The sequence below is a fragment of the Aureobasidium namibiae genome (assembly GCF_000721765.1).
Source record: "Aureobasidium namibiae CBS 147.97 unplaced genomic scaffold scaffold_19, whole genome shotgun sequence".
NCBI classification, from domain to species: Eukaryota; Fungi; Ascomycota; class Dothideomycetes; order Dothideales; family Saccotheciaceae; genus Aureobasidium; species Aureobasidium namibiae.
In genome coordinates, this window is record NW_013581190.1 from 47,747 (window position 1) to 60,548 (window position 12,802).

General features: G+C 51.8%; 4 protein-coding genes across 4 annotated transcripts; 3 read left to right on the forward strand and 1 right to left on the reverse strand.

Moving 5' to 3' along the window:
* Positions 1–904: 904 nt before the first annotated feature.
* On the reverse strand, positions 905–2,721 carry M436DRAFT_75805 (general substrate transporter; the record flags this gene model as incomplete). The annotated part of the gene is made up of 5 exons (XM_013568509.1): positions 905–926; positions 1,061–1,671; positions 1,727–2,104; positions 2,154–2,536; positions 2,589–2,721. The coding sequence occupies 5 exons, from the start codon at positions 2,719–2,721 to the stop codon at positions 905–907; spliced, it is 1,527 nt and encodes a 508-aa protein (XP_013423963.1).
* Positions 2,722–3,809: 1,088 nt separating this feature from the next.
* M436DRAFT_55328 (uncharacterized protein) lies at positions 3,810–6,433 on the forward strand (the record flags this gene model as incomplete). Its single annotated transcript, XM_013568421.1, has 2 exons — positions 3,810–3,948; positions 3,999–6,433. 2 exons carry the CDS (start codon positions 3,810–3,812, stop codon positions 6,431–6,433), a joined length of 2,574 nt encoding a protein of 857 aa, XP_013423875.1.
* A 588-nt stretch (positions 6,434–7,021) lies between these two features.
* On the forward strand, positions 7,022–9,054 carry M436DRAFT_55444 (uncharacterized protein; the record flags this gene model as incomplete). The annotated part of the gene is made up of 3 exons (XM_013568446.1): positions 7,022–7,233; positions 7,311–8,799; positions 8,869–9,054. The coding sequence occupies 3 exons, from the start codon at positions 7,022–7,024 to the stop codon at positions 9,052–9,054; spliced, it is 1,887 nt and encodes a 628-aa protein (XP_013423900.1).
* A 1,461-nt stretch (positions 9,055–10,515) lies between these two features.
* Positions 10,516–12,737, forward strand: M436DRAFT_66909 (uncharacterized protein; the record flags this gene model as incomplete). Its single annotated transcript, XM_013568475.1, has 2 exons — positions 10,516–12,043; positions 12,100–12,737. The coding sequence occupies 2 exons, from the start codon at positions 10,516–10,518 to the stop codon at positions 12,735–12,737; spliced, it is 2,166 nt and encodes a 721-aa protein (XP_013423929.1).
* Between the last annotated feature and the right edge of the window lie 65 nt (positions 12,738–12,802).

Genomic DNA, 12,802 nt, shown 5'->3' on the forward strand with positions numbered 1-12,802 from the left:
TTTCTGACTCTGCAAAGTCTGAGACCTCGATAGCACGCCACCCATCGTTCCCGCTCTCAATCTCGATTGCAACAAGCGAGCGACATCCTGAACAGTCTAGCTTGATGTCGAAGTCAACGATGTTTTGTCGCGCCTGGTTATCCGATTGACTTGTTCCATGCAATCCTTGTGTTTGCATCCACGGAGATGGTGAACGCCCGATCCGCTGGTAGAATAATTCGGTGGAAGACTGAGATTCTTGCATGTTGAGGAAACAGTGATGATCCGTAACGCAGACTGTGGTCCTTGGGGGCCCGCTATATATCCCAGCCAAGGCGGCGGGCGGGCCGTTAAGCTTTGACCAAGTCTTTTTGGCGTGTCTCGCGCATACACCACGTACCTTGAGTCAGTCAGTCATTGTACATTTATGGTGGCTATGTACTGGATGATTATCGCTTTGCTTATAGGTCGTCCTACCGATACGTACATCGTGAGGATGCACACACACGATTGTCGATTCAATAAGGCACAGACTCGCAAATCGTATGTTTATAACATCGGTCGCGCTGGGCAATGGTATTCCTGACGAGGCAGTGGACTTGGTTGTTTGTCGGTGGTAGTCATGTGCCCAGTCAAGTAGTGCTGCTTGTCTTTTCCTCTGTTGTCAACCCTCTGGATTGCGGCTTTCCTGCTCTTCCTTATGTCTGATGGGAATTTACTCAGAACGATCGTAGAGTCTACAGACTCGATGCGGTGCCAATGTCTGTTGCGGTTGTCAGAGGGCGTCCAAGGCGGCCGCGATCGTGCGTGTGCACAAACGGTGTGTCGTTGTCCGTGGTTGCGGGGTTGCGATGCGGGGTCGATCAAACAGACTGGTCACCTCGCTTGAACGCAAGGGTTGGCAAGATTGTAATCCGTCTTTGACTCATCTGAGTGTACTATGACGACTATAACATTTGTGATTCTTTGTTGTCAAAAGGCAATTCTATCCACTGTAGTCCTCCGATATATGTGCTCCTATACTTTCTCGACTCTCACGGTACCCTCCTTCTCATCTCCCCTCGATACCATACTGGCAGACCTCTCCGCCGTCTCAGCTGGGAACGGCACCTCAGCTGCATCGCCGTCAAACACCACAGCCATCTGTTCAAGCGAATGTCCTTTCGTTTCTGGATAGGCGAAGAATACTGTGACGCCATAGACGATCAGAACGACCACGAATACGATATAGTACTTCCAGGCGATGCTCTCGAGGGCAATAGGGTTGACGAAAGTATTGAAGCAGATAGCTAGGACCGTGCTCACGTTGGTCACTGTCAAGCCACGAGAGCGAAGGCGGTATGGCCAGATCTCACAGGGGTATGAGATAAGCAGAGGGGTAAGCGCAATGTCGTAACCAGCGAAAAAGATGAACAAGAATGGAATGACAGCGATGCCGACGGCAGGGGTGTGAGTGGATGCGAAAGAGCCAGATAGACCAGTGACCAAGATGTATGAGACACCCATTATGACGGCCGAAGCGAGGAAGAGAGGTCTACGACCCAGTCTGTCGACCGAGAAGGCAGCGGCGACACACCAGATCAGATTCCAAAGCTGGAGGAAGCCCGAGATGAGGGTCACGTCTGTGACGCTGGTGATGCCGACAGTCTCAAGGACAAGAGCGAGATAGTATGAGACGACTCCGTTGCCAACCTGAGCGCAACGTAAGTATGAGAGTGACAACGCGTCTTCGAGCAGGTTCACTTACCCATTGTCCGAATATACCGAGGGTGACGGAGATGAAAAGACGGTGGCGATTACCAGGGGTTTTGAACATCTCGATATAGCTTGCACTGGAGGTTGCATTCTTCTCTTGCTGGATGGCTGTGGTGATCTCGATCATCTCGTAGTTGACAAGCTGCGAGTCTTGGTCGCCGCCGCCGTGCCACTTTGCCAGGACTTGATGTGCCTCCTCGGTACGATCCATGGAAACGAGCCATCTTGGGCTTTGAGGGGCCATGAGTAGACCAGGAAGCGCGAGGAAGGGAACCAGGATCTGGAGCAGCGAGGGAATTCTCCACGACCACGAGTTTTCCATGTTGCGGGTGCCGTAGGTAAGAAAAGCAGCGATGAGCCCGCCGACATACTGGAAGGGATTTAGTCAAATGTCTAGGCCACAGAGAAGATGTACTCACCCATCCACAATTGTACAGAGCTCCACAGATGCCACGATGAGACGGGTAGGCGATCTCGTTGATAAGAAGAGGAATCGAAGTTGAAAAGCATGCCGAGGCATTACCGACAAAGAAACGAGCAACGGCGAATGCTGCCTCGTTGTTGGCACCAGTCTGAAGCCCAGCGCCGAGAATGAGGAAAAGATAACCGATCCAGATAGGCATCTTACGGCCCCAGCGGTTGGAAATTACCGCAGCGATTGGGTACATGCAGCCGGCACCGATCCAGTAGATGGCATTGATGAAACCGAGGAAGGCCCCGGCAGGCCGGTCGAAGTAGTCGTTCCACTGGTTCAGTGCTTGGAGACCGTTCATCAATGAACCATCGTATCCGTTGGCGGAAGCTGCAGTCGTGTTAGATGACTGGACTATGGCACAATGGTCTCATTCACATACAGAAAAGCACCAGACACCCGACGACAAAGTTAAGCTTGATAAGATGAGCTTTCTTGTGCCAGGGGCCTGCCGGGAGGACAGCGGCCAGATCGTCGCCGACAGCAGCTCTTGCGCCTGCGTCTTTGTTGCCCATGTCGTAGTAGAGGTAGAAGAGACAAAGATATGGAAGTGATTGAGATGAGATGTGCGGTGTTATGGGATCGACGAGGTGGACGGGCAGTTGGTATATATAGACTTCAGGCCCGGCTTCGAGACCCGACCCTGGCGTCCATACCGCTCCGCAGCGCACAGGCGTCCAGGATGTATAAAGACCCCAGACTCTCCACATTCGATGTCAAAAGGCGAGTTGATCATCGATGCGGAGCACTGCGGAGCACGTAGATGCCCACATCGGGCATCCCGAATCCACCTTCAGACAAGCCCCAGTAGTTTTTGTCGCAGGAGCGGAGCGTGATGGGTGTGCGGAGATTTGACCAAGGCGCGGCGAAAATGAGTCGTGACTCGCATGGTTGGGTCAACGGTTTGACCTACTGTAGCAGGGCGCCGCCCCATAACGGTGCTCAGTCTTGGACTCAGGATCAAGCGGCGACATGCTGCGTAGCATGATTGAAGGTGGAGGGGCTGGCTTCATAATCTTTGAGGAGTCGCAGCCGTACTAGAGTTGCAATGCGCAAAAGCAGTGAGGCACGAGTTTTGACATGCTGCAAGTCAGAGTCGCAATGCAAGCCAAGGCTTCATCAGTAGACACTCGTTGACCTTAGACTCCAAGATCAGGAAGCTCACGCAACCGCATGTGTCACGAAATGCGAGTCGCAAAGGAGTCGCAGGAGGAGAGATAGCCAACGCGTACGAAGCCTGCCAAGGGAACGCCCTGGACGGAGAAATCGCCAAGAGTGCGGAGCCCGACCCTTTGCGGCGAGATGGCCGACAAGTCTCAGCTCCGCGACTTCGCTCCGTTCCCATCTCTCACGAAGACACACACCGAGATATCCATCATACGCGGTTGGCGGACCGTCGAGCCGTGAGTAGCATCAGGCGCCGAGTAATGAACATCGACTGCGGAGCGCTGCTGCGGGGTGTTTGCGGGATGCCAAATATGGAGACAGCTTTCGGTGCCTGTTCTGGCTATATCTACCTCGATGGCCGACATTTAATGCCTTCATCATGCTCCTACTCTTATCCTTTTGACTTTCCCTGCACTATCATCCAAAGGTCCAAGCCATGGGTATATCTACTACGCAAACCACACGTGAGCACAGCTCCGTCTCACAGTTGACGACGAAGCAGCAACAACAAGAGCTCGACGTTGAGCATGTCCTGACACAGCTCACACTCGAGGAGAAGATATCTCTCACAGCAGGTAGACTCACTCTTGACAACACAATCATAGCTTGTCTTGACAAGATGTAGGCAAAGACTTCTGGCATACGGTGCCTGTGCCTCGCCTAAACATTCCTTCCATTCGCCTTTCGGACGGGCCCAACGGTGTTCGCGGCACATGCTTCTTTGACGCTGTACCTTCGACTTGTCTTCCCTGTGGCACTGGTCTCGGCGCCACTTTCGACAAAGACTTGCTCCAAAGGGTTGGAGGCCTGTTAGCGGATGAGTGTAGAGCCAAGGGCGCTCACATGCTGCTCGGCCCCACAATCAACATTCCCAGAGCACCCCTTGGAGGTCGTGGCTTTGAGTCTTACTCGGAAGATCCATATCTTGCTGGCATCCTCGCAGGGCACTATGTGCAAGGTGTCGAAGAGAAAGGCATTGTCGCATGTCTCAAACACTTCGCCTGCAACGACCAAGAAGACCAACGCATGGCTTTCAACGCAATCGTCACCGAACGAGCTCTAAGAGAGATCTACTTGGTGCCTTTCCAGATTGCCCTCAAGCACTGCCAGGCAGGTGCCGTCATGACAGCATACAACCAGATCAACGGTACTCACGCTGCCGAGAATGAACACATCCTCAAGGACATTCTTCGAGGCGAATGGGCTTGGGATGGTCTTGTAACAAGTGATTGGTTTGGTACCTACAGCACGACAGAAGCAATCAAGGCTGGCCTTGACCTGGAGATGCCTGGCCCGTCACGCTGGCGGGGAGAAGCCTTGATGCACGCCGTTACAGCCAACAAGGTCAAGAAGACCGAGCTCGACGCCCGCGTTCGCGCTGTCCTCGGACTTGTCAACTCAGGCATTCGTTCTGGCATCCCGGAGAATGCACCCGAACTTCATCTCGACCGACCCGAAGACAGAGCTCTAGCTCGTGAAGTTGCAGCACAGTCGCAAGTTCTGCTCAAGAACGAGGAAAACATCTTACCGCTCAAGAAAGACAAGCGCATCGCTGTCATTGGTCCCAACTCGAAGATTGCCACTATATCTGGCGGTGGTAGCGCTTCCTTGACACCCTACTATACAGTTACGCCATTTGAAGGCATCACATCGAAAGCGTCAGCCGGTGTGGACTGGGCGCAAGGCGTCTACAGTCATCAATCTTTGCCGACTATCAGCAAACACATGCAGACTGTCGATGGGAGGAAAGGCTTCACAGTCAAATTGTACAATGATCCTCCTGAAGCGCAGCATCGTGAGATGTTGGAGGAACGAGTACTCACCGACTCTAATGTCCTTTTCGCCGGGTTCAATCGTCAAGATCTCGCGTACATCTGGTATGCCGATGCAGAAGGCATCTTCACCGCACCCGAAAGCGGCCTTTACGACTTCGGTCTTGCAGTCTATGGCACTGCACGTCTGTACATCGATGACGAGCTTATCGTGGATAACGTAGAAAATCAACGCGCTGGACCTACCTTCATTGGCTGTGGAACGGTAGAGGAGACAGGTACGAAAGAGCTTGTCGCCGGTGAACAATACAAAATTTTCCTTCGGTGGGCTAGTGCAGAGTCTAGCACCAGACCCAAGCCTGACGGAGTTGTCCTATTCGGTCATGGTGGTTTCCGCATCGCTGGCTGCAAGCGCTTGGACTTCGAGGCCTCTATCAAGGACGCCGCGGACCTCGCCCGTACCGTTGACCAAGTCGTCCTGTTTACAGGCTTGAGTGGTGAGTGGGAGAGCGAGGGTCAAGATCGTCCACACATGAACCTACCGCCTGGAAATGACGATCTCATTCGTGCTGTCCTCGACGCAAACCCGAATACTGTCGTTGTTGTGCAAAGCGGTACTCCCGTCGCAATGCCCTGGGCTGACCAGGCTAAAGCCATTGTCCAAGCTTGGTTCGGTGGAAATGAGACCGGCAACGGTATTGCTGATGTGCTCTATGGTGATGTCAACCCAAGTGGCAAACTCCCTCTTACGATGCCTCGTCGCCTTCAGGACAACCCTGCATACATCAACTACAGATGTGAAGGAGGTCGCACACTATACGGCGAGGACATCTACGTTGGCTATCGCTGGTACGAGAACGTCGAGATTGCACCTCTTTTCCCCTTCGGACATGGCTTGTCCTACACATCCTTCAAGACAACCGATCTGCAAGTCACACAGAGCGAGTCGTCTAGTCTCAACATCACCTGCCAGGTCGCGAACGTTGGTGCCCGGGCTGGAGCACAAGTTGTTCAAGTGTACATTGCTGCACCAAAGTCAAGATATGTCGGAAGACCTGTCAAGGAGCTCAAAGGTTTCTCCAAAGCATTCTTGGAAGCTGGCGAGACGAAAGAAGTGAACATTTCCATCGATCTGGTACAAGCAACAAGTTATTGGGACGAGATTGAAGACCAGTGGTGCAGTGAGGCTGGCACTTACATGATCATGGTCGGGGATAGCAGTGCTGCTAAGAACTTCTTGGAAGCAGAGGTGACAGTCACGAAGACGACGCATTGGTTAGGCCTATAGCACATCGTAGTTATAGGAATCCAAAGCATAACACTTCCGAGATGAACCATTCTCACGGAACAAAGCCTAAGCTATTGATCAGTCGAGACAACTGTTTGTTTGAACTTTTCAATACTCAACATTGTGCTACAGGATGAACAAAAACATCGTACTCCATCCAGAAGACTTTTGAAGAGATATACAAGTAAGAGGTTGATGTTATTGTAACGACAATACCGTGGTGCAGTGGTCGTGGATCGCACCCTGGCTGCAACGACTTTTGGCCGTTCGGGAGACGTGTTTTGACCTCCGCTAAGTCCGTGCAGTGTCCAATCAACCTCTCGCAATAGGCCCACAACTGTCGATATAATTGAAGTCGGAAGCCAGCCCGGAGTTGCAGACACCGGTTGTATCACTCATGCGTTCCGACCGGGGACCGGCGTAGCCAGCCGTGTCGAGCCAAGACCGCTGCTATAAGGATTCAGCTTGAAGGTTTAAACGGGCGGAGAGTTGCCAGTGCGGGGCTTCGAGCGGAGAATTGTTCAAATCGCCATTTCTCCGCACCTTCCTGCATCTCCGCAACTTCCCCAGTCGTTTTGCATTGACAACATGCCGGATGCGCAATTGATCGGTCGCTCGAGACGGAGAAAATCGACACTAGCAAAGCAGGCATGCGATCCATGTAAGATCCGCAAGGTGAAATGCTCCAACGATGACTCTTCCGCCCCTTCGGAAAATAGCCATCGACCCTGCCAGAGATGTTCACGCTTGACCATCCAATGCACTTATGCTTTGCCTCAGAGATGTCGCGGTCCCCAGAGGTCCAGACGGACTGTCAGGCATGTCTCACGAAATCTTGCTGACAAGCAACTCATCCTGACCGAGATTGTCGCAGCAGCGATGAAACTGATGACACAATCACCAGGTGGCCGTCGACAACGCGTGATGCCACATGTGTTCCAAGACCCGCATCTGGTAATCCGGCAACACAAATTATGGAATCGCCCATACCTGAAGCTCTGAATCTCCTACAACCGCACACGGCGGCACCATCGAACAGGCCCGTACAAACACGGAACCTCTCATACCTGTTGAACAATGATGGCATCTCTTCCTGTACCCCCTTGGTACGCATCACACCGTCTTCACTTGACCAGACCAACGCTTACGACGCGACCACTTCACCACTTGCTCAGCGCTGTTACCAGACGGATGCAGTCTGTTCTCGTGAGCTCTTGAGACGCATCATAAGTGATTATTCCGAGCTTATATATCCTGTTGTGCCTCTGGTTCATCGTCCTTCTTTCAGACGAGATCTGGATCAAGAGAGAGACTCTCGCGACTCAGACTTCTTCCTTCTTATCCTTGGCATCTGCGCGTTGACCCTTGCAATTGGGGCGTCAAGATTTGAGCAATATCGTATCATCGATCCTACACTGTCTTTCCAGTCGCCGGAAGCCATGATCAACCACTGCTATGATCTCTTCGTTTGTCACCGAGAAGCAAATTACTACGATGAAGTAAATCATCCAAAGTTTGCCGTGGCTTACTGTTTTGTCACTGCTTTCTTCCAAACCGGACAACACAATCGATCCCGTATGCTGGAGATCGAGGCGATGCAATTGGGCCGTCTGCTGCAGCTCCATCGCGCATCAACGTACGAGAGTCTCGATCTCGTTGAAGCTCAGTTGCGGAGAAAGGCTTTCTGGTTGATTTTCTACAGCCTGGTGCATAATAAATTACAGTACGCTCGGAGAGAACGTCTTCTATATCTTGACTGCTCAATGCTACGCTCGATAGACTTCCAAGCCCTCCTACCCGCCGAGATCGAGGACGAATACATCACACCTGACGCCATACTTCCACGTCCGGCAGGCGACAACAGCGCCAATATCATGACGGCTTTCAACATTCATTCCAAAGTCTTCTGTACAGCTCTTGTGCCGCTCTGGCGTGTAGCTGGCTCGCCGCCACCAGATCCATGTCCTGCAGAAAACAATCAATTCTGCGGATGCGATTGTATCGAACCCAAGCTGCAGATTGGATCGTTGAGAGACAGATACGAAGAACTGAGATTCATGCTCGACAAATGCCCGCCGCGTCTGCAACCTTGGGCTCCTGTCAACGGTGCGACCATTGATGGCACATCTCCTTCTCGAATCCTAGATACACAGATGGAGATTCTTCGAGCGAATATACACGTGACTCACCTCTGGTTGCAGTGTATGATTCTGGACAAGATTGATGCATTGCAGCTGAACGACTCCTCGCTTCCTGAACCAGATCTCAAAGCTAATTGGCACAAGCGCGAAGAGATCGCCCGACAAATGCTACACGTCTTGCACAGCTTCTCAGATGAATCACTCCTGCCCAATGGCTACCATACTGTAAGTCACTGCCATCCGGCTCGCAAACAAACTTCCGCTTTGTTCCCAGTTGCCTGACTGAAACCACAGTTCTGCAAAATCCGCGATGTGGCTGTCTCGTTGTTGAGTTGTCCCTTCGAGGAAGGCGATCGTATCGCTGTCAGGGCGAATGAGTATCTGCATCGCTTTACTGAGATCCTTTGGCGGCTGGACAAGAGCGAGCTGCTCAATTCGTTGAGCTTGCAGACTTGGATCGATACTGGACGGCAAGAATGAGTCACAGATGTATGCAGTCTGCATCTTACGCGACTCTGTATTCGTGGCCGCGAGCTGTACCGATCGAGATTCTAGAGTTTTCCATGTACCGACTCCGCAGGCTCGCTTGTAGACTTTACAATCTTGGCCTCCATGTAATCAATCTTCATTGTTGTCGCAACATCTTTCCAGGAGACAGAGACTTTCTCTAGCAGACTAGCTGATCCAGCGACACCGTGCTTGACGCGGCTGGTCAGGAACACGCCACGTTCGTCGCTTGGATTGCAAAACCGGTGGATGGTGATAAGGACCAGATTTTCCTCGGGCCAGTGGAGGGATTTCTTATGATTCATGTAAGACCGACTCTGCAGATGTACCTACCTGTCAGAATGCCGCAGCTTAGCCACCGACAGCTGCGCAATAATCTGCACTCAAAGCTACATCGGGAGCTGGACTGTTCCGTTCCTCTTTCATTCATTACACTCTGGCCACGACCAACGCCACGGTGGTTTTTGTCTACCTCGAGCCCGGCTGGACGTATGCATTTAGTGTTTCTGCTGGCTTCCAGAGCTGTACGGATTCCTGCACTATCTCTTATACCCTTGACGATGTGCCGTTCGAGAGCTACTTTCCTTATTATACCGAATTAGGCAAGAATGCGGACTTTTATGGTCAATATCATGCTCTAACGACGGACCCTACTATGTCGTTTTCCCGGCGGTTACGCAGGTGATGGGTATCGAGATGAGCTGTGCAGGCGGTGGAGTGTTTGCCGACTTCGCAGGGGCTAATCTCTGGGGGCTGTTGGTGGATCCGCCGTAGACGGTCTTCTAGGTAGACCTACCTCTATATACCCTTGGAAGCGTTGAATGTTAGACGAATTGATCGAGATTCATTTCATTCTTATCAACTTCGCATATGGCATCGATACCTTGACGGTGATTGCGAAGACCGAGACAACAATAATCAACGATTATCGTAATGATTCACTGAATCTCATTACCCCGTTTAGGACTCAAAGCGCAGGAGATGATATAGAGATGGCTTCACTTAGAGATGCGAGCGAAAGGCATGCTACTGATGGTCACTTCTGCGATGCGGATGATCATCAAGTCATCCCTCGACTGAACGTACCCCAAGTGGACATAACCACCGGAGCACAATAAAGTTGTGCGCGCAAAGTGGATCGGGAAGCGGAGAAGTGGATCTGCAACTGGAAGGGGTCTGGGTGGGGAAAGGACTGCCAAGGCTAAGTGGCAACCGGCGGCAGGGCACCTTCCCCCCACAGATGTGTCCACCTTTCCTGTCCCCCATCGCTCTGACAGATGCTCATCAGACAGCATGGCTGAAGCCAGCAGACACCGTTGTCCTATCTGCAGCAAATCATTCGGCTCGAAACAAAATTTGAGTCGTCATGGCAAGACACGTGAGGATGCAATTGCGCACACACATTGTCCGGTGGGTTAACCGCGGATAGACAACATGGAACGCAAGTACACATGTTCCAGCTGTGCACAGCATTTTACTCGTAGTGATCTGCTCAGACGCCATGTGCGGTTGCATGCATCGGAGACAGTCTCAACTACAGTGCAGCAAGCGGACCGGCAACCTGATACCCTGCCTTTGATAATGCCACAGATCTTATCAGCAGACGTTCATTCCTCGAGCAACCACGCCCCTGGCGCATCGCTAACACAATGGCCATTGTGGGATCACGCGGACTTGCTATCCTGCGACCATATCCCAGAAGGTATCCTCCAGGACGAAGCCTCTTGGCAGTCCTTTCTGCACAGTGACAGCACGTACTGCTTGACTGACTGGGACATCAACGACACTTCGCCAGTCGGCGAGGACACAGCCATGCGCGATGCTGCGGTGGCAACATCTCAGCCCAGTACTGCCCCCTCTCCTCCGAACGAAACATCACGCGAAGATCAAACACCCTTCGCTTGGGACCCGGCTTCCAGAAGAATATCTCACATCGGTGAAGTTATATTCGATCCTGATGATCCCTTGCTGTTGAATGTCGAACCACGATTTGCGCTCACACAAGAACGATACCTGCACCTCAAGGCGGTTCTAAGACAGGATATTGTCACTAACGATAGAAAGACTGTTGGGGGAATGCCCAGTATACCGTCCATTGAAGTCTTGAACGTGTTTCTCTCACAGTTCGTCCGCTATTTCCTGCCTCAGGCCCCAGTTTTGCATTACCCAACGTTCGAGATAAATACCACTTGCCCAGACCACCTTCTCATGATCATGATTGCAATCGGCGCTGTCTATTGCAAGCGGAGGAACGTCCGGCGATTTGCTATCGTGTTGCAGGATCTTGCAAGATGTCATCTCCTCATGGCTGTTACCGCAAATGATGTTCTCTTGAAGGATCCGAACACGGTGTACAGTTCGGCTCTAATCCGCTACGCTGGTATCTGGTGTGGCAACAAACGCGCATTTGAACTTGCAGAAGCCTTGAGCGTTGTCGCGTGGACCCGCAGATTGCCGAATCACACACCTGCGACTGAAGGCAATCGGACTGGCGATCAAGATGTTTGGCTCAACTGGATCCGCATCGAATCCTTGAAAAGATTGAAATGGACAGTGTTCATGTTCGACTTCCAGATATCTCTCCTTACCAACACGCCTCCCAACATGAGTCTAAGTGAGGTTTTCGACTGGGAGTGTCCGTGTGATGACGAGTACTGGACTGCGCCGACCGCCCGACAATGCAAGCTTCTACTTGGCAGTGCGGTTGTGCCACCTTCGAAGTCATTCGCTGCAGCATTAGGTCCATTCATTCTGAACACACCAAACCTTCGACCGCTCAAACAGTTGAACGACTTCGGTGCCTTTCTGGTGCTTCTGTCGGTTAACATGAGAGTATTTCATTACAAGGAAGAACAAAATATGCTTATGAAGCTTGCACATCTGGCGTTTGACGGCGGGGAGCATGAACACAGCTTAGAGAATCTACCAACTCCTGACCCCGAAGACTGGAAACCATTGGCCAGTATGTATCATCACTAGCACGATGCTCAGGGTACCAGTGTTCACTGACTCTCATAGGATCGCTCGAGCTCTGGAAACTGACTTATGTCGGTACGGTGCAAGATGACTCACGCGGTGGGTCCTTCTTTCAGGCAGCTGGCCAAGTCATGATGAACTTCTCTCGGCTTCAGATGCAAACATCAATCTCAGATCTACAGGAGATTATAGGGAAATCCGGTCGACCCGGGTTCGTGGAGGCAAGATCTAGATTCACAATATGGTTCGCGACTCATGCGGAGAACACTCGTAACCTCGTCAGCGTCTCTATCAAAGCGATCGAAGAGTCTCGCCGTGCGCTACTTGATAACAATCATCGGGCAATCTCTGTCGGCGAACTATATCCCGGGACACCATCTACGTTGTCGCCATACGGACCGATCTACATATTCCTGAGTTATGTCTTCCTTTGCGCTTGCGCTACCGCAATGACGTTGGACCAGAAAGAGCAGCTATACAATCCGTTGTCGGCGCAGTTGGCTGGAGAAGTCCACAATCCGAATGATCATTCCATTCTGGCTAATCTGTGTGGCAGCGATAACGACACAGCCGGGAAGGAGATTCTCAGACACGCAGCACAGACATTGGCCCTTTTCGAGAGTTGGGGATGTTCAACAAATTTGGCTCTGTTACTACACTGGAGGTCTAGGATCAATTAAGAAGCTGGCATGTCAAAGTCTCCCCTACAGATCCAATGACTCAGCGGAATGATGCTTCTGCCTTC